Genomic DNA, 24,533 nt, shown 5'->3' with positions numbered 1-24,533 from the left:
GTCTGAAGAAAACTTGGCATAATAGATACAGAATTGATACAGATTGAGGCAGAATCTTAGGAGATCCTGTTGTTGTTGTTGTTGTTGTTGTTGTTGTTGTTGTTGTTTTCAGAGTTTCACTATGTCACCCTGGGTAGAGTGCCATGGCGTCACAGCTCACAGCAACCTCAAACTGTTGGGCTTAAGCAATTCTCTTGCCTCAGCTTCCCAAGTAGCTGGGACTACAGGCAACCACTACAACACCTGGCTATTTTTTTGTTGCAGTTATCATTGTTGGTTAGCTGGCCCAAGGTGGGTTCTAACCCGCTGACTTCGGTGTACGCGGCTGGTGCCGTAACCACTGTGCTACTGGCGCCAAGCCTTTTGTTGTTTTTTTTTTTTGAGACAAGGTCTTACCCTGTTGCCCAGGCTAGAGTGCTGTGGCATTATCATAGCTCACTGCAACCTCAAACTTCTGTGCTCAAGCGATCCTCCCATGTCAGCCTCCCAAGTAGCTGGAGCTGCAGGCATGCATCACCACCATGCCTGACTATTTTTCTCTCTCTCTCTCTTTTTTTTTTTTTTTTGTGGAGACAGGGTCTCAGCAAATTGCTCAGGATGGTCTCAAACTTTTGCATTGAGTGATCCTCCCACCTCATCCTCCTGAACTGTAATCAGGGATTACAGGCATGAGCCACTGTGTCCAGCTGGGGATCCTTTTCTTAGATCCCAAATACTGCCACTCACATGCAGGGTGAAGCTGTGTGGCATCAACCTTGTGTCCCATGGCGCTTTACCCACCAGAGCTCAGCCATAATTGCCCAGAGTCTTGGCAACAGTCAGATGGAGGCAGTGCTCACAGGCCTGGTGGACAAGCTGACTGCAGGATGCCTATCTACAGCACAGGGCTGTGCCTTCCCCCCACCCCAACATCTGGCCTACCCTCTGCAAATAACTCACAACATAGCCACTGTGTCACTATCAAACAGGACCCAGCCATGTAGTCACCTTTGGCCCAGCGTTGCCCCATTGGCCAGGCTGGGGAGCTGTGCCTCCCAGGCCCACATGTACCAACCACCCTCTGACAGCAGGCCTTTGTCAGGGGGCGGGCCGTGTGTTAGTCTTGTGGCAGGTTCATGGGTCTGGATGAGGGGTGAGATACCACAGCCCATAGCAGGTAGACATGCACGTGGCTCCTTGGGGACCACTTATTTCTTCACTGGCCATCTCACCTGCTCCTGCTCAACCTGGAGCAATGCAGGCAGGTAGAGAGTCAGCTTGTGCAAGGCCAGCCAGGCACATGTGTGTACTTGCCGGCAAAGTTCCACACCACATCTGTGGAGGTTGGTACCATGTCTTGTGAGACCCATGTCTGCTCTTCTCTTGTCTTCTCTCAGGGCAACTCCAACAACATTGCCACCGTGGACATCTCGGCGGGCTTCATTGGATTAGACACCTATGTGGAAATCCCAGCCATGTTCCTAACAGTGTTTGGGACGTATTCAGGGCCTGTGCTGTGGGCCAGCCACTTAGTGCATTTCCTGAGCTCAGTGAGCAGGTGAGGTGCCGCCTTTTTTCTTCACAAATCTGATGGCAGATTGCCTGATTTTATGAAAAGACACAGGCTTTTCATCAACTTCCTTTCCTCAGATAGGAAGGAACTCTCTGTATCTGGAAGGCCTGAGGCATCAGGGGTCTGAGGGGGGACCAGGTTCAGGCCCATGTGGGACCTTGCTGGTCTCCCCACTTCATACCAGCACAAGGTTTTAGGAGCACAAAAGGAAAATCTTTTCCTCAACCTGAAGTTTTCCTGCTTGCCAGTGGCCAGGTTGGCAGCATGGATAGAGGCTATTTCTTCTTCTCTGGGGACCTAAAGTCCAAAAGAAACTTGGCTTGGCTACAGAAACTCTACTGGACACTAGAGGACCGTGGAGAGGGCTAGTGGTGGGGCTGTGCACATTTCATGTCCTCTCTGAGAACCTAGGGGCACAGATGTTGATTGTTGATTAACAATGTTGATTCTGCCCATCCATGAGCATGGCGCATTCTTCCATTTGTTAAAATCCTCTGCTATTTCCTTTCTGAGGATTTCATAATTTTCTTTGTAGAGGTCCTTCACCTCCTTCATTAGGTATATTCCTAGGTATTTCATTTTCTTTGAAACTGTGGTGAAGAGAGTTGTGTCCTTAATTAGCTTCTCATCTTCACTGTTATTGGCGTATACAAAGGCTACTGACTTGTGGACATTGATTTTATATCCTGAAACATTAATGTATTTTTTGATGACTTCTAGGAGTCTTGTGGTTGAGTCTTTGGGATTCTCTAAGTATAAGATCATGTCATCAGCAAAGAGGGAGAGTTTGACCTCCTCTGCTCCCATTCGGATTCCCATTATTTCCTTGTCTTGCCTAATTGTATTGGCTAGAACTTCCAGCACTATGTTGAATAGTAAAGGTGACAGAGGACAACGTTGTCTGGTTCCAGTTTTAAGAGGAAAAGCTTTTAGTTTTACTCCATTCAGTAAAATATTAGCTGTGGGTTCGTCATAGATAGCTTCACATTTCAGTTTTAGAAATGTGCCACCTATGCCTATACTCTTCAGTGTTCTAATTAGAAAAGGATGCTGGATTTTATCAAATGCTTTTTCTGCATCTATTGAGAGGATCATGTGATCTTTATTTTTGCCTCTGTTAATATGGTGGATAACGTTTATGGACTTGCGTATGTTAAACCAGCCTTGCATCCCTGGGATGAAACCTACTTGATCATGATGTATGACTTTTTTGATGATAAGCTGTAATCTGTTGGCTAGGATTTTGTTGAGAATTTTTGTATCTATATTCATGAGTGAGATTGGTCTGAAATTCTCCTTTTTGGTTGGGTCTTTTCCTGGTTTTGGTATCAGGGTGATGTTTGCTTCATAGAATGTGTTGGGGAAGATTCCTTCTTCCTCAATTTTTTGTAATAATTTCTGCAGTACAGGAATAAGCTCTTCCTTGAAGGTTTGATAGAATTCTGGTGTGAAGCCATCTGGACCAGGGCATTTTTTGGTTGGAAGCTTTTTTATTGTTTCTTTAATCTCAGTGCTTGAAATTGGTCTGTTCAGGAGGTCTATTTCTTCCTGGCTAAGTCTAGGGAGAGGGTGTGATTCCAAATATTGATCCATTTCCTTCACATTGTCAAATTTCTGGGCATAGAGTTTCTGGTAGTATACAGAGATGACCTCTTGTATCTCTGTGGGATCTGTTGTTATTTCCCCTTTATCATTTCTGATTGAGATTACTACACATTTTACTTTTCTATTTTCTATTTCTCGTTAGTCTGGCCAATGGTTTATCTATTTTATTAATTTTTTCAAAAAACCAACTCCTTGTTTCATTAATTTTCCGAATGATTCTTTTGTTTTCAATTTTATTGATCTCTGATTTGATTTTGGAGATTTCTTTTCTTCTACTGACATTAGGCTTAGATTGTTCTTCTTTTTCCAACTCCATAAGATGGCTTGTGAGTTTGTTCATGCGCTCTCTTTCTGTTTTTCGAATGTAGGCATCTAAAGCAATAAATTTTCCTCTCAAAACTGCTTTTACAGTATCCCACAGGTTTTGGTAGCTTGTGTCTTCATTGTTGTTATGCTCAAGGAAGTTAATAATTTCCTGTTTTATTTCTTCCTGCACCCATCTGTTATTCAACAGAAGATTGTTTAATTTCCATGTCTTTGTGTGGGGTCGAACGTTTCTGTTAGAGTTGAGTTCCACCCTTAGTGCCTTATGATCTGAGAAGATACAAGGTAAAATTTCAATTCTTTTTATTCTGTTGATATTTATTTTGTGTCCCAGGATATGATCAATTTTGGAGAATGTTCCATGGGGTGATGAGAAGAATGTGTATTCTTTAAATTTGGGATGGAGTGTTCTATATGCGTCTATCAAGCACAGTTGTTCTAGGGTCTCATTTAAATCTCTTATATCTTTGTTTAATTTCTGTTTAGAGGATCTGTCCAGCTCTGTAAGAGGAGTGTTAAAGTCCCCTGTTATTATGGTATTATCGGATATCATATTGCTCAGACTGAGTAAAGTCTGTTTCAAGAATCTGGGAGCATTTAAATGGGGTGCATAAATATTTAGAATTAAAACGTCTTCTTGTTGTATTTTTCCCTTGACCAATATAAAGTGACCATCTTTGTCTTTTTTGACTTTAGTTGCTTTAAATCCACATGTATCTGAAAATAAGATCGCAACTCCTCTTTTCTTCTGAATTCCATTTGCCTGAAAAATTGTCTTCCAACCCTTGACTCGGAGCTTTAATTTGTCTTTCGAAGCCAAGTGTGTTTTCTTGCAGACAGCAAATGGATGGCTTGTGTTTTTTAATCCAGTCAGCCAATCTATGTCTCTTCAGTGGGGAATTCAAGCCATTAACATTTATTGAGATAATTGATAAGTGTGGTAGTGTTCTATTCATCTTATTTTGTGAGAGTCCATTGCTTAGTTTTATCTTTTGCATCAGTGTGGCGGTTAGGTTCTGTCCTTTAATTTCTGAGTTCTTACTTTGCTGCTGATCCATTGTGATGGTCAGTGTGTAGAACAGGTTGAAGTATTTCCTATAGAGCGCGTCTTGTTGTGGAGAATTTCCTCAATGTTTGTATATCTGTAAATGATTTGATTTCTCCATCAATTTTAAAGCTTAGCTTAGCAGGGTACAAAATTCTGGGCTGGAAATTGTTCTGTTTAAGTAGATTAAAGGTAGATGACCATTGTCTTCTTGTTTGGAAAGTTTCATTAGAGAAGTCTGCAGTCACTCTGATGGATTGGCCCCTGTAGGTCAACTGGTACTTACTTCTGGCAGCTTGCAGAATCTTTTCTTTTGTCTTGACTTTGGACAGGTTCATCACAATGTGTCCTGGAGAAGCTTGGTTAGAGTTGAGGCGACCTGGGGTCCTATATCCCTCTGAAAGCAGTGTGTCAGAATCTTTGGTGATATTTGGGAAATTTTCTTTTATGATATTCTCTAGTATTGCTTCCATTCCTCTGGGGCATTCTTCTTCCCCTTCTGGGATTCCTAAGGTCCCATAATTCTGACAGTGAATGTTCTGCTTTCTCTCTCTTCTTTTCTGCCTCTTTTACTATCTGAGTTATCTCAAGAACTTTGTCCTCTACCTCTGAAATTCTTTCTTCTGCGTGGTCTAACCTGTTGCTGATACTTTGCATTACATCTTTAAGTTCCCTAATTGACTGCTTCAGTTCCTTCAGCTCTGCTATATCCTTTCTGTATTCTTCATATCGTTAATCTCTATTTGATTCTGTTTTTGGATTTCCTTTTGGTTATTTTCCACTTTATTAGCAGTTTCCTTCATTGTTTCCATCATTTCCTTCATTGTTTTCATCTTGTATATTCTAAATTCCCTGTCATTCCTAACATTTCTTTATTGGTGGAATCCTCTGCAGTAGCTACCTCATGTCCCTTGGAGGGGTTGTTCTGGACTGGTTCTTCATGTTGCCTGGAGTTTTCTGCTGATTCTTCCTCATGAGTGATTTCTTTTTTCTGTTTCCTTGCCCTAATTTTCCTTTCACTTCCTCTTGCTCTTTAAGTTCCCGTGCCTGTGGACTAAGGTTTCGATGAGTCCTTTTGGTATAGGACCAGAAGGATAAGAAGGTTGAAAAGCAAGAAGGAAAGAACGAAAAGAAAATACAGAAAGGAGAGGGGGTGGGTAAAAGGAATATTGACAAAAAGAAAAGAGGCACAGAAAGAGGGAGACAGAGCAATATAGGTGTACAGTAGGGTACTTTGACACAACCTTAAAAAACTCCAACCTCTGGGGGTACCCGTTTGGGTGGTTCCCTTGAGGTCAGCAACTCTTTGCTAAGCTTATCAGACACAGTACCCCACCTCCACCAAGTAGAGAAGAAAGACAAAAATGCTATAAATCAAACCAAAACAAGCAAACAGAAAACTTTACGGGATAAAATTGGGTTAAAAACCAAATAATAGGGGTAGAAACACTAGCAAAAATGAAGTTCTAGTTATTGAAAAAGGCAGCAATGGGAAATTGTATTTATACTAGAAAACTGGAGAAAGAAAAGAAAAAAATCTGTACGGAAAAGGTTGAAATTAAAAAACAAAACAACAACAACATCAAAATAAACAAAAAAACAACCAAAAACAAAGCAGTATATATATCTTGTTGAATATTGTCTGTGCAACAGTCTTCTGGGGTATGAGATGTTAATTACAATGCTGATACGACTGGAGGCCTCCACTGTTTTCTCAAACCCCACAGGGTAGACACCCTAAGTCTCTTTTCAGCCCTCTTAAAAGGCACTTTAAGCTTCTAAACTTGCAGAAGCTTTCCCAGGAAAGTGCTTGTTGCTGGCATCACTGGTGAAGTGGCTATCCACTTACCCAGTGTGCCAAAACCGGTCTCACTCTGCCCCTGAGGGTTAGGGCTGTAAGGCAGCTCAGACCCCGCCTTTAGGCTGCTCAGTCACTAGGTTACTAGGTCCCGCCCAGTCCTTTCTCTGCAACCCCTAGGGCAGACCTTGTTGGGGTAGTTCTCTCACAATGGCTTCCTGTGGCCCACAGCCAAACACTATTGGCTCTGTCTGGCTCAGCGGCTCAGTCTGGGGTCCCAGACAACGCCCAAAGTTCTCTGCACTCCCACTCGAGCTCTCCCCAAGGCAGTTCAACTGAGTGCCAAGTCCAAAGACACCAAAACAGTTCACAGGTAAGGCCTTTCCGGTTTGCAGTCTCGCTGCTACTGCCCTTACAGCTGTTGGCGGGATTAGGCCCATCGAACACACACAATTACTTGCCAGTTTTCCACTGTTTTGTCCAACTCTTGGGGTCCAGAAGTCTCTCGCTGACTCCCTGTATCCTCAAAGGGATGATTATAGGCAGATCCCACCAGCCAGAGATGCCTGGAGTCTTATCTCCCCAGACTCACGGTGCCCAGATGCAAGGAAGCTGTTACTTGGCCGCCATCTTGTGATCTTCACTAATGCACATTTTCTTTTCTGTTAACAGTGATTCAGCGCTGAGTCATGCTTGCTTCTGCTACGCACTGATTTGTTCTATACCAGTTTCCACGTACATCATTTTGGTGACATCCCTGCGTTATCATTTGTTTATATGGAGTGTATTTTCTCCAAAACTTCTCTATGAGGGAATGCACCTACTCATTACAGCTGCTATTTGTGTATTCTTCACAGCCATGGATCAAGCCAGCCTCACAAATTATTAGACTAAGCTGGACACTGGAAAAGTAATATATTTTTAAAGTCTGCTATTTACTTCATGGATTTGGATATTGTAGAATCTGTTTAAATGCAAGATCATTTAAAAATATGAATTTTATGACATTAACAAATGGTTTTAATTTGTTTGACCACTGTGCCTGAGTTTAGATTAAATAATAAGTAGTTTAATAAAAGGTCACTTTAGAATACTTATAGTCTGGGCGGCACCCATAGCTCAGTTAGCAGGGCACTGGCTACATACAAAGAGTAGTGGTTTTGAACCTGGCCCAGGCCAGCCAAAACAACAATAACTACAACAACAACAAAAAAAAGCCAGGCATTGTGGCAGGTACCTATAGTCCCAACTACTAGGGAGGCTGAGGCAAGAAAATCGCTTAAGCGATTAGAGTTTGATGTTGCTGTGAACTGTGATGCCACAGCACTCTACCCAGGGTGACAGCTTGAGACTTTGTCTCAAAAAAAAAAAAAAAAATGCTTATGGTTTGCATCATATTTCCCCTATTAACCATCCCTCTAGAAATTAATGAATTTTTAATTTTCCTCTGGATAAGTTATGATCTAACCCAAATATATGATGAGTAAAAAGGTATCTATTGGTTGTTTTTATTTATTTATTTTTTTTTTTTTTTGGCATGCATGACTTTTAGGGACCCTGGTCTCTGTGGGCAGAGGTACAACTGCTGCGAGGTTCACCTTGCGGATCCCAGCACTCCTGCAGTCCTCAGTGCCACTGAGGATCTTAGGGAGCTTGGGTTTATTATGTGAGTTACATGTGTTAGTATTTACGGCATCTTAAATGACAACTAAAGCAAATAATTCATTAAAAAAAATTAATCTATGACATTTTACAGAAAAATAACTACATCTTCCAAAACAAAAATATTTATTGAGAAGAATGGCATTGTTTTCTATTTTTGTGAATCTAATGTCCAACTTGGATTCTGCATTTTATCTGTTGTGATATGAGTGGTCGAAGTATAAAAACCAGCCTTACATGGATAAGTAGCAGAAAGGAGAAATTTTTTAATATCTTTATTCTGATCACTGTGGGTGTTCTTTTTTAATACCAACACCAAAACTCAGCAAATGGTAGTTTCTCAAAGGTTAGTTGGACAACAGAAAAGGAAATGAGCACAGTAAAAACTGGTGAAATTTTGCAGAGGTTGTAACTGACTTAATAGAATTATACCCATGTCACTTTCCTGGTTTTAACAATGTAATATGGCTATGGCCCTGGGGGAAAGGCACTTGAAACTCTGTACTATTTCTGCAACTTCTTATGAGTCAGTCTTAAACTATTTCAAAAGAAAATTTATTTTAAACAAGGTGAGTTGCAATCTGGAATCTGAAACTGTTTCAATGCACTTTCTTGTCTTGTTGCAATAAAAATCACTATCTCCTACACTCAGAATGGATCTTTTACCCAGATGTGATTCTATAACTTCTGCATTGTTGTTTGGAAAATGACAGTTCACTGAGTTATATAGATTTCCAAGGGTTGATTTAGTTTGTTATTTAATACCAACATCACTTGTTATGTCACCCTCAGTCTCATCAGAAAAGTCTCACTGAGATGTTGACTTTGGCAGATGTTTCCAAACATTTGTGAAGTCATAAATTTTGTGATTGGCAGCACATAGTGGCTTTTTTTCTTGAGTGGTATTTTTCTTCAAGGAAATGTCTGGCAGATAACCAAATTCTAATAACCAGGTTTTCCTTCTTTACAGTAAAAATGGGGTTCTATGGCCAAGGGCCCATCCTGGAGACACTAGAAGTTCTGAGTACCGCCCTCCACACACTTCCCACGTCACACAGGCTGAGATATAATTACTTTAATCACTGCTGCTGCTTCTGTAAGGGGTGTGGGTGTCCTGGTGGGAGCCAGTATGGGAGTGACCTGCCCTAATCCACACTCAGGCACCAGCAGTTTACCCACTGTGGCCTTTGCCTTTAAAACTCTTCTGATTCAGAAAAATAATGTAATCTAAAAGGAATTAGAGAATTGAACTCAAAACATTTAAAACCTCACCCTTCAGAAGCAACAACAAATTAGTGAAAACAATTCACAGTGTCTCTCTGGATGGAAGAGGAAAGGAGAGCGGGAGGGAGCATGGCTGGATGCACACCTGAGGGTCAAGCTGCATAGCACAGTTCTGGCTCCAAAGCCATTTTTCTGAATTTAACAGAAAAATTAAAAATGAAACCAAAGGAAAATGCTGAATTTTGGACAAATTTTTTTATTATAAGAAAATTTCATAAAATATTCTTAGAAAATTAAAAAACATGTTATTTCAGAAACACTGAGATAAATGTTGATTTTTGAAAATTAGCTACTCTTTCCTATTTTAGTCTATGTCTAATGACTCCCTGATATAAAAGATAACAAAGTTACCACACATTCTTCCTTCCCCTATTTACCAAATTTTCTGTAAAATTATCATTTGTAACCTGCATATTTTGTTCTGTAATTTACAGAATTGAGCACTTTTAATTCTGTAATAAAGGACTCATTCTCACCCCTGGTTCTTTCCATCTGCTAAATTGTTGATTTTCTTGTCTCACTTTGCAGGATAGATTTTATTACCTAATAATTTTTTCAAAAAGGAATCAAAAATGTTTACTTCCTAAATATTTTCATCTATGTAATATCAGTCTGGTGTCTATGCCTTTTGTAGGATTCTTAAGCAGTAGTTTCTTCCTTCGAGAAATTGTGATAGAAATTGTGCTTTGTTGTTAGCTGAGGTTGTGTATGGTGTAAAACCAAACTATGATGCACTAAGCCCTGCAACGGCGTGCTGAGCAGCAGCACTGTGTAAGGATAGAAAAAGATTTGTAGACAAGCAGGACACGCAGAGAGTGCCTTCATCACACTGGGGACATGCTTCACCACAAGAAATGAAGCAGTGGCCTGGCATATGCACAGCTTACACACATCAGAGGCACCTTCACTGGACAGGGAGCTGGCCTGGGATGTGGGGATGTCCTTGTGGAGTGGGCACACCATGGCCCTGCAGCTAGGCGAGACACGTGGGTGGTGGGCCACCTCACCCAAATCTTGGGACAATGGGCTCCAGGCAAGAGCTGAGGGAAAGCAGGAGGCCTCCACACGTGGGAAGGGGTGGGCTGGGGGGCTCTACTGAAAAAAGCCCTGGGTCGCCAAGCACCTTTGAGCACTGAGAGAAGGTCATCACTTCTCCCAAAAGTTAGAGATTGTTGTAAATAGGTTCACAGAAAAAAATCAGTTGGTAACTTTGAGGAAAATAGTCGAGGGAGAAGGAAAATATCGTCAGGGAACACTATGGATGAAGTTTATAGTAAGTAGATACTGATTTGACCTATATGTTTATTAAAAAGTAGTTTAACATAGTAAATTAACTTTATGGACACCCTGTATATGCACAGAATGAGACTACTGGGAAAGAAGGGAATGTAGTCAGCCAAGGCTCAGGGTAAGAAATCGGTGAACTCGGAAATAACGAGAATAGAATGTGCCTGTTTTTCCCACAAATACAATGGCATATTCCTAAAGAAAGTGGTTGCTTGTAAGGTTGGAAAGAAGGAAGAGAAGTGAAACAATTGTACAGCGTACATTATTAGTTTGATTTAAAATTAAAATACAGTAGAACCTCTGTAACAAACTGGTCAGCCTAAGGAACTAGGTCTACTGTACTGATAATGTACATGCGGTGCATGTCCAGTCTCTGAAAATTAGGTCAGCTTGAGGTGGTCAATGTAGGGAGGTGGTCAACTATGGATGTTGTATTGCATATGTTACCGTAATCTACTATGTCAACAAAATAGAGAAAAACTGATCACACCAATAGATTAAAAAATTGATAGAATTCCCATTTTGATTAACAAAAAACCTCATGCTCCTTCATTTGTTAAGAGGTATCTACCAAGATCCTAATGACAAGGCACAGAAGTATCCAGGCTTTCGCTCCCTGCAGGGATGTGCTTGAGACCTCAGCAAGCAAAGTTAGACCAGAAACATGCAGAGTGACGCAAAGCGGGAAACAAACACAGATGATATTGGACATAGATAAATAATTAGAATTAGAAAAAAAATTTTAGCAATGTCACTGGGTACAAAATTAGCTTACCAGGTCTGTAATAGCCTTTAGCAACAAGCAAATACAAAATGTAGCTTTTAAAAAGACAAGATTTACAACCAAAATGCATCCCAAGGAGAATATAAAAAAAGTTATGCAGGGCCTTTGCAGAGAGAGGTATTTATGAAGAAACAAAAGAAGATGTAAATAAGTAGAGACAAAGGCCCATTCAAACATGGAAGGACTCAAAACTGTCAGGATGGCATTCTACCCAAATTAATCTGCAAACTCAGTGCATTTCCCATCTGAGTGCTGGAGGGCACCACGTGACATGTCACTGTCTTAAGTACAAGTGGAAAGTGCCAGGAGCAGGTGAAAACATGAAGAAGAAATATGTGAGACATCATCTATAGAAGAGAAAGCAGAGCACAAAGTAGGACAGTGTAGACGTGGAGCGTCAGTGCATGTGAGATGTGATGTCACAGTTCAGAAATAACAGGTTATAAAGGCTATGAAGTAATTGGCTCAACAGATAATAAAAGTAAAGTGCTGGAATAATCTAGTTATTCATGTAATAAAAGACAAAGTTGTAAAAGATATCTATGCATATTTATAGATAAAGATACAGGATGATGGGCAAAATAAGATCTCTACCTCTCATTACAAACAAAAATAAATTATCAGATGGATTAAAGACCAAAATATTAAAACTTTTACAAGACAAGGAAACATCAGGATAAAGGAGGATTTCCTAATTAAGAAACAGGAAGCACAAGTCTTAAAGGAAAAGATTCATAAATGTGATTAACTTTTTGCCAAATGAAAAAACAACTACACTCCAGGGTAAGATATTTTCAAACCACAAAGGAGTAGTATTCGAAGTATGTGCAATGAAATCCTAAAAAAAAAAATCAAAAAGTAAAAACACAAAACTTTTTGAAAGCTGGGGAATAGTAACACGATAGAAAACACTGAAGCCAGTAAAGACACTTCACTAATAACTGGAAATGCAGATTAGGACAAGATATCACTTCACAGAAACCAGCACAGGACAAAGTAATACTGAGTGCTGGGGAGGCAGAAAAGCTGGGCTTCCTGTACTGCAGCTGTGTGTGGCCTACACCTATCCACATGTGGGACCTTCATTGTGCACAGCACTGCCACAGAGCCGAAACAGCATCCCCTCTGATCTGTGCAGAGGCGAGAGACTTGGAGGAAGTCTTACCCATGAGCAATAAAGCAGGTAGAAGGGTTTTCATTGCAGCACTAATTATAAAGGTAAAAAAGGAAAGAAGTGAGGGACCCCTCGGTGGGGACTGCTAACTAGACTATAGTTTATCTACACAAAGAATATACAATATGTCAGAATAAATGGACCAAGCCTACATGTACCACCACTAAATGAATCTCAAAAACATAATGTTGAGTGTTAAAAAGCTTATTGCATCAAGATTAAATGCAGTGCAACATAATTTATGTAAAGTTTTAAAATTACAAACAATACAATATAATCTGTGTGGACACACACACTTCCAACGCAAGCACAGACACACGCCTGGGTGACCCACCACCAGCTCCAACTGGGTGTGACCCAAAAGGTCAGGGGCAAGGATGACAGGGAAGCTCTGAGTATTCCTATAAGTTTATATCTTTAAAAATAGGGCCGTGCACAGTGGCTTACACCTGTAATCCTAGCACTCTAGGAGGCCAAGGTGGGTGGATTGCTTGAACTCAAGAGTTCAATACCAGCCTGAGCCAGAGCAAGACACTGTCTCTAAAAATAGCCAAATACTATGGCAGGTGCCTATACTCCCAGCTACTCGGAACACTGAGGCAAGAAATCACTTGCGCCCAAGAGTTTGAGGTTGCTGTGAGCTATGACACTACTGAACTCTACGGAGGGCAACAAAATGAGATACTGTTTCAAAAAAAAAGTTTCTATCTTTAAAAATAAAAGAGAAATGTGGACCAAATATAGAAAAAGCAATTTAAACGATTGAAAAGTAAAATTTTGTATTTTGTTTTTGATGGCAATGCAAACTGAGTTTCACTGATAGATATACATTGTTGTATGTAATCTACATGCTTAACATTTTTCCTAAGTAAAAATTAAGGACACGTGTGGGGAAAGGCTATTCCGAGTTAGATCAGTTGGCAGCCACTAGCCAACGTGGCTTTACGCATCAGAAATGTGGCTGGTCCAACTGAGATGCGCACTAAGATTTCCAAACTTAGTACAAAAAAAAGATGTAAATTATTTTTATTCTATAGTTCTCCCAAAGAGTGTGTATACAGGCCTGAATTAGGGTGACAGGCAGTGGGCTAAAGAGATGGGTGCCCACTCTGATGTCCCAGCATCTGGTGGTGCCTGGAAGGGTTGGCAGCTATTGAATGAAGAAAATAAAGATTCATTAGCAGCCTGTGCTGAATTGAAGGGCTTGGTGACAGGCATATGGTATAGAATGGGGGTTGGGGCTGGAGCCACTCTCCTGAGAAGGGGAAGATCAACTTTGGAGGAAAGGCTGAGTTTGGGGTCTTGAGGGACCTTGAAGGGGAGGCAAGGAAGCAGTTGTCAGCACCCAGAGGCCTGGAAGGAGACTGATATTTTTACCCTGCAACCCTATACTTGCACTTATAGAACTCCCACAAATGCCACTTAGGAGCAAAACCTGGCTAATGAACCTGAAGTGCTTGTCGCAGCCTGCGGTGCACCCATAAAACAAATGAGCTGTTGGTGAGGTGATGCCGATGCACCTAGTGTGCACTGGGATGGGGTGAGAGCAGGGACAGGCTGTGAGCCGGGTGGGGTGTGAGCTGGAATAAAGTGTGAGCTAGGATGAGGTGTGATCCAGGATGGAGTGTAAGCTGGGACAGGGTATGAGCTGGGACAAGGTGTGAGTCAGGATTCAGTGTGAGATGAAATGGGGTGTAAGCCAGGACGAGGTCTAAGCTGGGACGGGGTATAAACTGGGACCGGGTATGAGCCAGGACAAGATGTGAGTCAGGATGTGGTGTAAGCTGGGATGGAGTGAGCTGCAATGCATGAGCAATGAATGGGGCTGTGCCAGAGAGTGAGGATGGGTGCTGAGGCAGACTCCTGGTGGAGCAGACTTATCCAGCAGCCAGTTTGGGCAGCCACACACTGGCAGAGGAGCTTCCAAATGTGAAGTCTCTCATTTAAGGAATAAAAATAACCTGAGTACAGGCTGACAGGCAGGTGGTCCTGGGGCATACAGGTGTGGAAGTTCTGCAGCAGAGCAGACCCATGGAGATTGCAGGAGGCCCCAGACAAAGGTGACCTCAGGCTGGGCCTGGGCAGTGGGGGCTCTTAGGGAAAGGGAAAGGAGGAGGAGCAGCAACAGACAAGGCTGGGAGGGGAGGGGAAGGCTGCTAAGACAGGGCAGGGAGAAGCAGAGGGGCTGCAGAGGGAGAGCCCCCTGCAGAAGGGATTTCTGGGAGTGTGAGCAGCACATTCTTGGACTGGGGACAGCCACTCTGAGAGGGGGCTGAGATGCACCAGTGTGGATTTGTGAAATAATTCAGTTATCCGTGGCTTTTATCTGAAAATATTTGCAAATAAGTCCAGTATAATTTATTTTCAGAAATTTTATCCTTTTACGAAATTACTCTTAATGTTTTAGCTTTTTATTGGTTGATTGATTAGATATTCATCTGACAGATCTATTCTGGTTCATGAATATCTGCGGCCTAATGTGCACTTGCCTTTGTCAACCACTACAGGGATAGCTCCTTGCTGCTGTCACCTGAAGTCCGCAGTGCACAGGCAGGAAGGAAGTAGTGTATCCCAGAGAAAAGAAGCCACCACAAAACCTCTGCTGAGCTCTGCACTGGGTAGAACCTCAGAACATGGCCTTACTTGGAAATGGAGTCTTTGCAGATCATACTGGATTAGGATGGGACCTAAGTCCAACAAGAGTGTCCTTACAAAGGGCAGAAAAGGCAGAGAGTTACAGGGGAGAGCACCAGGAGAAGGCAGAGGCCAGGAGGGAGTGATGATTCTGCTTCCCCGGAACACTGCTGCCGTCACCAGACTGACTCCTCGGAGCTTCTAGAAAGAGCTAAGCCTGTGACATCTTGGGCCAGACATCGCCTTCCAACTGTGAGAAAATAAAAATTGCTGTTTGAAGCCAGCAGTCTGTGGAATTGTGTTATGGTAACCCTAGGAAGTAAATGCAATCTCCTGAAATGTCCCAGCCACTACAATGGTCCACGCCCCTGAGATGGTCCAAGTCCTTGAGGTGGCCCAGGAGTCTGGGGTAGTAGAGACCCTTGCCTGCAGCTCCATCATGTTGCCCTAGAGCCTTCCTAACACCTTACTCCTCCCCCTTGTCTGATCAACATCAGAGTATCTTTGGCTACTGGGTCCCTCTACTTCCCTCTCCTCCCTGCAGCCTCAGTGACCCCTGAGCCCCTCAGAGGGTCTCCACAGGGCCCCTGCTCCCTTGAACCTTGGGCACTTTCAGGCCCCAGCCTGCTTCTCCAACTTCTGGAATCAACACCCTCCCTAGAGCCTTCCAACATCTACTGCTGTCCCATCAACTGTGTGATGGATTTAGGGTGTTTGGCCCATGTTCTTTGCTGGTGGGAGAAGTCTATCTCTAGTACTGGACCACATTGTCACTGGTCACACTCACATTCCCAGCACTTGCTACTGAGTCTGCACACGGTGAGTGCCTGCTCAGTGCCCACAGAGAGTAGATGCGAGTGGATACTCCCATGCCGAAAGTCTCCACGCATGCACCACACTCTGGATCTCTCCGAGAGTTCTTGTCTTATCAGGGTTGGTCCATCCACCCCACCCATCCATTCAACAAAGGATCCTACATTCCCCCACCCTTACATGTACACCTTACCACCTGCATCCTACTGTAACATCCTATACCTGCATTCAACCACACATATCCTCCCACCTCTTCTCTATCGCTTGCATCATTCAGTCTGCCTTTCATCCCATGCATCCTATCTTCACATGGCTGATTTATGAATGCAAAGTTAAGGGACCTTCAGGCCTGCCTTCAGAGGCTTAGGGGATGATCTGGTGCCAGACCTAGAGCTCAGCTAATTTTTCCTTTCAGGGACAGGAACCACAACTGCCATAAGCTCAGGTTCAGGTGCATATGGGCACCAGAGCCCTAAGGTTCTGCAAGGAGGTTCTCTCAGGGCCTACTTTGAGTAAAATGTTGGTATGTCCCAAATTAGAAAGCAAACATGGATTCTCTGAGCTTTGGGGACAGCCAGCGAGGGCTCAGAGACTGAACACAGCTCAGAGCAGGATCTGGGAGGTGGGGAGAGGTGTGTGGAGAGGATGTCCCACTGCAAGGCAAGCTCAGGGTAGACATGTCTGTGACTCAAGGGAATTGGAGCTCAGCATAGACCTGGAGGCTGGAACCACCTTTTTTACTCTTGCCCAGTTAGCAACTCACCTGGCCCCTGGGTACTCAAGGTCAGGAGAAATACTTACAGGGCACCCTGGCTGCCCTTGAAGGAGCCCCTCCTGGCTGTGGTGTGAACTGACACTCGGGAAAGCAGCACCAAGTCAGACAGCAGATGGCAGCTGAGGCGCATAGGGCAGCCACTATCTGCTCTGATGTCTCTTTCCCCAAACCCCAGAGAGGAGTGATGCATAACCTCACCTTTAACAAGTCGCAGGGTCAGGCGTGGCCGCAGACCAGGCATTTACACCATCTGGAGACTTCCTTGAGAAAAAGAGTCAACTGCTTCCCACTGTTGCCAAGTTTACAAAAACACATGACCAGCTGGAGATGAGCCTTGGGTTCCTTGCATCTATGTCCTGTGCAGGATGGGGATGGGGGGCAGAGAGTGTACTTTGGCAAGTTCCTAGGCATCTGTAAGTGGGACGACAGCAGCATCTGCCTGCTGTGGGCTTACAAAGACAGACAGCCACATGGTATGAAGCTCCAGGGTAGCGAGTGTGTAGCCACTGCACAGGCCTCACCTACACTGCCTACATTCTCCCCCCTGCTGCCACCTTACCCCATGCCATATGCCCTGTGCCCTGCACAAATACTACCTGGTCTAGAGTCTCCCTAAGCATCTCCCTGCTATCCCTGACCACCTGTCCAGCCCTATCCCTCAGCCCCCCAGTGCTGTGCCCACCCCTTTCTCAGCCCGTCTCAAGGGTCCACACTCTAGAGCCCCTTTCACACACACCCTGAGTCCCTGGCCTCATGGGTCACTGCTACCTATTCATGAGGTCCCACCAGATGGGCACCCCCCTCCCTGAGCTCCTCCCTGGCACCCACCTGGCAGCAACAAAGGCTGAAGTGGCAGCCCAGGGGTCCAGGAGGTTTGACTTTCCTTCTCCAGAAAAATGGCAGTTGTTGAAATTTAGGGTTACACTTTCTGATCTGAGGTTTAGAAAAATGTGACAGCAAGAGTGAAGATGAGGAAAGAGGTCAGATCGTTGATTTAGAAATGGTGGAATAAGGAAATGGCAAACCTTACTGGGTTTGGTGCAGAGGCCAAATCTGGGGCCCTAGGGTTGGAAGGCAGACAGGGAAGTGGACCAGCCCTCCAGGTGCTGAAGGAAGGATGGGCTGGGGGCGGGGGGTGCCCGAGAGTCAGTGGGAGGGGGGCAAAGGGCCCAGAACAGCCTTGGTTTCCCCACTTGGCTCCTGCCTTCAGCACAGCCACTCAGTCTGCCCACTTTCTACTGCACAGTCTACCAGAAATGGATGATGACCACACAGACAGGGAGTAAAAGATTCTTTTGTGGAGTATATCGTATTTTTAAACAGATTTTATTGATCCAAAAGTGACATTCTGTTGTGGGTCAATAGCAGATAAAAAGGCTATGTATGTAGATCCTATGACTTGGACCCTCTGCAGGTGAAGCCTATGCACATAGGCGGGTTCCCTTCTAATCATAATGACTTTAAGAAACCTGCTGTAGACACAACTCTGTTGCTGGAACCCTAAGGTTTCCTGTGCCCCCCACAAGAAGTTCTTAGGAGAATTCAAATATGGGGACATAACAATATTTGCATATTATTTTCCTAAATTAGATTATTTTATTTTTCCTTCTTGGGTTTTTTCCTCTGTCAATGATAGTACTGAAAGGTAGCAAATTAAGCAAAAGTACTGGATTGAGAAATTAAGCCAATTAACATTAGGCTGCTGTCTCTGTCTCACATAAAAAGGTAGGCACATAAGTACATAAATAATTTATACTTATTTATATGCAGAATTCATTTTTCTGAAGGGCTCTGCCATTTATTAATTTTCTCTCATATTTTAGTGGGGAAGAAGGACTTAAGAGGGCACCAGAGGGTGGTCTGGACAATAAGCATCCACTGCCCACTGGAGAGGGCTGGGCTCAGGCCAGTGAGGAGGGTGCTGGCCAGGTCAGTATCAGAGTCAAGCTGCAGCAGCATCTTAGCAGCACAGATCTGCCATGGGGCCTGGGGACTCAGCCTGGCACCCCAAAGATCCTCAAGTCCCAGTGTACCTCCCAACATAGCTCCATCCTGCTGTGCTTCCACCTGGATGTGGCCTGAAGCTCAGCACAGGCAAGGTGCCCACCACTGGACACTCTACCTGTATGCTTCACCTATGGTGCTACAGCAACCAAGATGTGGCCCCATCCATAGCCAGCCTACAGCACCTAAGATAAGGTCTACCAAGATCCTGGAAACCCCAGGCAGGGCTGCCAGCCTGGTCCTTGGAAAACTTCTAGGAGGCCCTGTGTGTGCATACATGTATGCATATGTATGAGCATGTGCATCATATGCGTGTGTGCATGTGTGTGCAGATTTGCATGTGCACACATGTTCCTCCTGTGCTGCATGAGGACACTATCCAGGAGTAAAACTTTAATAGTAAGGAGTTTGAGCTTCACAACAACCACCTGACTCAATTTTAAAGTAAAACGCAACATTTAGCCAAGTCAAAATGCTAGAATGTGATTAGTTTAATTTTTGTATCCATTATAATAATAAACTCTTGGCAAGGAAGCAGAATAAGACCCATTTTTAGAAAGACCCAAAAACTGGCATTATTTTTCAAGTAGCACGAAGGAATCAATTCTAAACAACTTAAAGTTTCACAAAAATAAAATAAACATGAATAAAATCGCTGTCATGAGCTAGATGACCTTCAGGGAGTTCAGAGTGGGGCAGTAACCAGGAATCTAGTCCTGATCTGGAAGGAAGGCTGTAGTTTCAGATCCTTCACTCCCTGAGAATGATCTTTGGAATAATTTGAGTTTAAGGATATGTGGGAATCTGTTTCCTCTGGTATACTTTAAAAAAATCAAATCTTGGTGTCTCACATCATTACATCAACCTGTATAAAAATGGAGCTAACAATATTCATGGAGTTAGGGACACTTGGTCTTAAAACAACTCATCTCCTTTCTTAGTGCATGGGCAAGGCCAGTCTGCCCCAGCTGGGGCTAAGGGAAGAGCAAATGCCTGTGCACCCCCAGATTCTTCTGCTGCTCAGGTGGGCAGTGCATACAGATGACACAGTGCCCTGCCTGCTGCTGGCCACTTGCCCTGTCTGCCCTCATTTCATTGTGCCTTCTGTTTTGCCCCAAAAAGAGTCTGACACTTTACAGAGGTCACTGACTTTGATTACAAATTTGAAAGATCCATAAGGCATCTAACATTTTAAGATGTACAAAATGTGTAAGACTGAACACCTCAGAAAACAAAAAGGGTATAGGAGGCTGGACTTCTTTTGTCTGTGCTGCCCATATGTTCATGCCAAGGGAGCAGGGAGCCCCCAGCTCCTCCTGCCCTGCAGACCTGACTGGCCCTCTGCTCCATAGTTCTGAGAGTTCAGCCTTGCCGAGAGGTCTCTGTTCTAGGAGGTGGGAGCAACTCTGCTCAGGAAATAGGAAACATCTAGCAATGCCACCTGAATTTGATTTAGGTAGATGAGGGAAGGATCCTAAAAGCCACTTTGTGACACATTTCTTTTTCTTTCTTTCTTTCTTTCTCTCTCTCTCTCTTTTTTTTTTTTTTTTTTTTGAGACAGAGTCTTAGAATGCCATGGCATCACAGCTTATAGCAACCTCAAACTCCTGGGCTTAAGAGATTCTCTTGCCTCAACTTCCTAATTAGTTGGGACAACAGGCACCCGCCACAACACCGGCTATTTTTTGTTGCAGTTGTCATTGTTGTTTATCAGGCCTGGGCTGGGCTCAAACCTGCCAGCCTTGGTGTATGTGGCTGGCTCCCTAACCACTGTGCTATGCCAAGCCATGTGACACATTTCTACTTAGGTTGATAGCCTGTGCGCTAGTTTTCCTGGGGCATGGGGTCGGGGGGGCGGCGGACGGGCTGTAAGGAAGGACAGTGGGAATACTCAGGAAACTCATCCTCAGTTCAGCAGAACCTTCTTTCTCATCCCACCACCTGGGGGAAAGCAAAGGCCTAATAGGCCCCCACTATCTGGAGAAGCCTGTGGGTGACAACCTGATAAACTGGCCACATGCAAATTTTCTTCCCTGGTGGTATCAACACAGCAAGGAGAGGACATTAGCTTCTTTGAACAGATTTCCATGTTTTGTAGCAATTGCCTAAGCATCAGTGAGGACAGGTTTGCCACCTCCATAGATCAACCTACTAACTGGTGACAGGTCTCACTTCTCTTCATGGAAATGGAACTGGGGCCTCCTCCCTCCAGTGGTCTCTGCTGCCACAGGACAGCCCAGCCAAGTATCTGCTGAGACAGGGGCCCTGGTCTGTAGGGGTGCTGAGGAGCTCTAGGTTTGGGCAACTGGGAACTGGGGAGAGGTCTTCCCCCAGAGCCTGCACTTGGAAATTATTCCCCATAGTTAAATTTGGCTACTTTTTCACAGCTAGAAGTAGACTCCTACATACTGTGAAGATATTACACACAATTTCAAAAGCTTCCCTCTGCTGAAGTGCTCTGTGTTGGCACTCACCCATAAGACCACTGGCTACATCCTCATGTCCATCTGCAGGAGACAAACATTTTTTGGGCCAGGGTGGGCTCTGTGTTGAGACAGTGGCCTCCATTCCAAGCATGTGGGAGTTGGATCACCTTTTCCCAAGACTCAGAGCCTACCTGGCTCTCAGCCACCTCACCAGACAGAAATACACCCTACCATTGTATGGAGCTCCTTTCATATCACGTGCATAAATATGACACACATATACTCTAATAATTTAAAAGTATGATGACCTTCACATCAATTAAGGCTATTCAAGGGGTATATTTTAAATGAAATGCTGTAATATCCAAAATTACCAGATTAATGAATTAATCAACAGGAAAATTATCTTTGCCAGAAAAACTAAGACTGTGATTTTCCAAAATAGGATAAGTTTGTTCGTGTACATTAACCAAAACTAAATTCTGCTTTGCAGTAAAAACCACACCTCCGGTTTCCAAAACAGACAGACAAAAATGTACTGGGCATGGTATCTGTGTTTCTATTCACACAGAAAGTTAGCTTCAGAAAGGGGTTGGATTTAGTTAACTAGCTAGTAGACTACAACTTTCAGTCAACAGTTGACCAAATTCAACCATTTCACTCAAAACTGATCTGTGTACAGACAAATCCTCTGATTTCAATCTGATCAATATTCTCCGATAATATAGCGATTAATTTAATAAAGGAACTCACCAATTTTAAGTTGCAATAAATTTACCAAACATTTTCACTGTTTATGGAGAGCTTTACAGTAAGAAAGTACCGACAAAGGCAGGCACATCCGTGTACAAAATCGCTGTGGGCGCTGTTCCATGTCTCTCCGTCCTCCCGCCGAGGTGCTTCCTCTGCGCGGATCACCCAGCTCTTCCCTTCGCCTCGGACCTCCAAGAGGAGCGTGGTCTCAGGGAACCGCATGGGAAGTGCAAACGGGCGGGCGGGCCCACCGGCGGTCCGGCCCACCCTGAAACATTTATTGTAAACTTGAAAATGGAATCCGAATACGGACGACACAGAAAAGAAGAGACACCTCCTGGACACAAATGGCAACACCGGAGGACCTCTCCCGTGGACTCCAAGCCCTCAGAGGAGCCAGTCCAGAGTATACAAAGCCATGTGGAAGATGCCCCAGCGAGGCCTGGCTCTGGACCCGCCCAGCCTCCCGCCCTCCCTAGCTGCTGGGGGTCCGGTGGAAATGCTGGGGCGCGGTCCGTGGGGGGTCCGGCCCGGGACTCAGCAGGCCCGACTGGGCTCCCAGGGGAGCGCCGCTTCGCAGGGCGGCCGACAGCAGTAGGGGTAGGAGGCGTTGAGGTCGGGGTCTGAGGGTGCGTACCCTGGCAGCTCCACCGATGGGTGCCCGCCACAACACACCTCCACACCCGCCTCGTCCAAAGCGTGGAAGACGCCCACGTTGATGTAGGAGACGGCGTGGTGCGCCGCAAAGCCTGCGCAGTCCCCGGGGGCGATGAAGTCCGACTCCTCCGGAGACAGGATGGAGGCCTCGCTCGGCCGCGGCTGCAGCCGCCGCCCCCGCCGGCCCCGCCGGCCCCGTCGCGCCCGAGAGGCCGACGGCTGCGCGCGAAGCCCGGGGCCGCCGCGGGGCCGCGCCAGGGCCCGGCTGGCCCTCCGCCGGCCTCGCCGGCCACGCCGGGCCTGCGACGACTTGTAGTTCTTGACCAGCAGGAGGCTGAGCAGGCCCAGGAGGCACTCGAGCGAGTTGAAGACTGTGGAAAGCACCAGGCCGCGCTGGTAGTCCTTCAGCTGGCGGCACTTGGCGGACGTGGCGCTGTCCAGGGTGCTGCGGGAGCGCGGCGCGCTGGGGGCCGGGCCCGGGGCCGGGACTGCGGAGCCGGGGGCTGCGGCTGGAGACCGCGGAGGCAGGCAGTAGTGGGAGTACTTGCGTTCCACTAGCGACACGGTGTCGCCGTCGATCACCGCGCCCGCGAAGGCGCTGAGGACCCCCAGCATGAAGACGAGGACTCCGAGCAAGAGCAGGTTCTGGCTGTTCATCGGTCCCGAGGGCCCGGTCGCGACCCCCGGTTCGCCTGGAGTGGCCTCTGGAGCCCCTGCCGGGGCAGTAGGGACCCCGAGCCCCGGGCCCTGCCCCGGCCCTGCGAGGGGCGCGTCCCGGGGCCCGCAGCAGAGCAGGGCGGCGCCGAGCAGCGAGAGACCGGCGGCCAGCAGCAGCCCCGAGTAGAAGGCGCCAGCGGCGGCCCCCAGCCGGAACGGCTCCCCGCGCAGCTCCGACCCTAGCGAGAAGCACTTGAGGCCGACGGCGGCGGCGCTGAGCGCGCAGGCGAGCAGGAGGCAGGAGGAGAGCGCGGCGCAGGCCCCGCGGACGCTCCACTTCATCCTCCGCGCCCGAGCCGGCCCGCACCCCGCGCGCCCGCCGCCGCCCGCCGCCGCCCCCGCCGCCTGCGCCTCCTCCCGGCGCCGCGCGGCCGGACCGCCGGCCTCCTCCTCATCCTCCCGCGTCCTCCCGGGCCCGCGCCGCCACCGAAGCCCTCATCCTCCACCTCCCACCGCCGCCGCGACCCCGCGCCGGGAACGGATGCGGCGCAGAGGACCTCAGGCGCGCGCGCCCCCTCCCCAGCCAGCGGCGCCCCTCCCAGGACGCTCTGTTCCCCCCACCCTGCCCGCGGCCCGTGCGCCTGGCCCTGGCGCCGCCCTCCTCCGCCCCCACCAGCCCCCACCACCCTCAGGACCCCTCTCCACCACCTCCCCAAGGAGAGGTGGCCCTTTCATACGTCTCTCCGCCTCCTCCCCGGGTAGGTGCCCCTATCCAGAGCACGTCGCCTTGAGAGCCCCAATCTCTACCCATCCCCCTTCCCGGACGCCCTGGGTCCCAATCCAAGGCACCTCCCACTTGTCGGTGCCCTCCCACCCCCTCCAGGCCCACGCTTCACGCCCACCCGCCTGCTAGCGGTCTGGAAACCGGGAGAAGTTAGCTGGGGGGGTCGCAAGGAGAAGGGGAAGAGGGGAGTTCCGAGTGCTGGGGATGAGTGAGAGCCTGGGTGAAGGAGAAGGGGAAGGGGCGGGTATGAGTAGGGGAGGAAAGGAAAGCCAGGGTGTTAAGGAAAAAGGGACCCCAGGCAGGGAGGGTAGGGGGCTGTAGGTGAGTATTAGTGCTGGGTGTTACTTGGGGGATGGGGAATGGAGTCTGGATTTCCAGAAGTACTAGCGTGTGCAGTGTGGGGTGTGTGTGTGTGTGTCTTGTGTTCTTAGGGGGAGGTGGGGAGAAGTGCTGACTTTTAGGACTAGCCATTTGATCCAACATAGAGGTGAAGTCTTGGGGAGAACCTTGGATGA

General features: G+C 46.2%; 2 protein-coding genes across 10 annotated transcripts in view; one reads left to right on the top strand and one right to left on the bottom strand.

The window, feature by feature from the left end:
- PIGG (phosphatidylinositol glycan anchor biosynthesis class G) overlaps window positions 1–15,540 on the top strand; it is a 50,366-nt gene extending 34,826 nt beyond the window's left edge. For 5 of the 8 annotated variants that reach the window (XM_053577498.1, XM_053577500.1, XM_053577496.1 and 2 more), the window contains 2 exons: window positions 1,377–1,537; window positions 6,997–7,573. In XM_053577498.1, coding sequence (XP_053433473.1) covers window positions 1,377–1,537; window positions 6,997–7,213 — 378 coding nt within the window. In that variant the 3' untranslated portion in view covers window positions 7,214–7,573. Of the gene's footprint in view, window positions 1–1,376; window positions 1,538–6,996; window positions 7,574–15,022 lie in introns of those variants that run through there. The other 3 variants (XM_053577497.1, XM_053577501.1, XM_053577503.1) reach the window with 3 other exon arrangements.
- A 1,466-nt stretch (window positions 15,541–17,006) lies between these two features.
- Window positions 17,007–23,992, bottom strand: TMEM271 (transmembrane protein 271). 2 transcript variants are annotated; one of them, XR_008377241.1, is made up of 3 exons: window positions 21,921–23,992; window positions 17,566–17,670; window positions 17,007–17,093 (listed from the first exon to the last, which is right to left on the bottom strand). XR_008377241.1 is itself a non-coding variant. In XM_053578112.1 (1 exon), exon 1 carries the CDS (start codon window positions 23,574–23,576, stop codon window positions 22,458–22,460), a length of 1,119 nt encoding a protein of 372 aa, XP_053434087.1. In that variant the 5' UTR covers window positions 23,577–23,992; the 3' UTR covers window positions 20,264–22,457. The 2 variants fall into 2 exon arrangements, 1 of the variants encoding a protein (XP_053434087.1); XM_053578112.1 differs by lacking the exons at window positions 17,007–17,093; window positions 17,566–17,670 and having other exon boundaries at window positions 20,264–23,992.
- Between the last annotated feature and the right edge of the window lie 541 nt (window positions 23,993–24,533).

Source organism: Nycticebus coucang, chromosome 23 (genome assembly GCF_027406575.1).
Source record: "Nycticebus coucang isolate mNycCou1 chromosome 23, mNycCou1.pri, whole genome shotgun sequence".
Classification (NCBI taxonomy): Eukaryota; Metazoa; Chordata; class Mammalia; order Primates; family Lorisidae; genus Nycticebus; species Nycticebus coucang.
The sequence above is the reverse complement of the archived record's forward strand: the minus strand, read 5'-3'. Positions and strand labels throughout refer to the sequence as shown.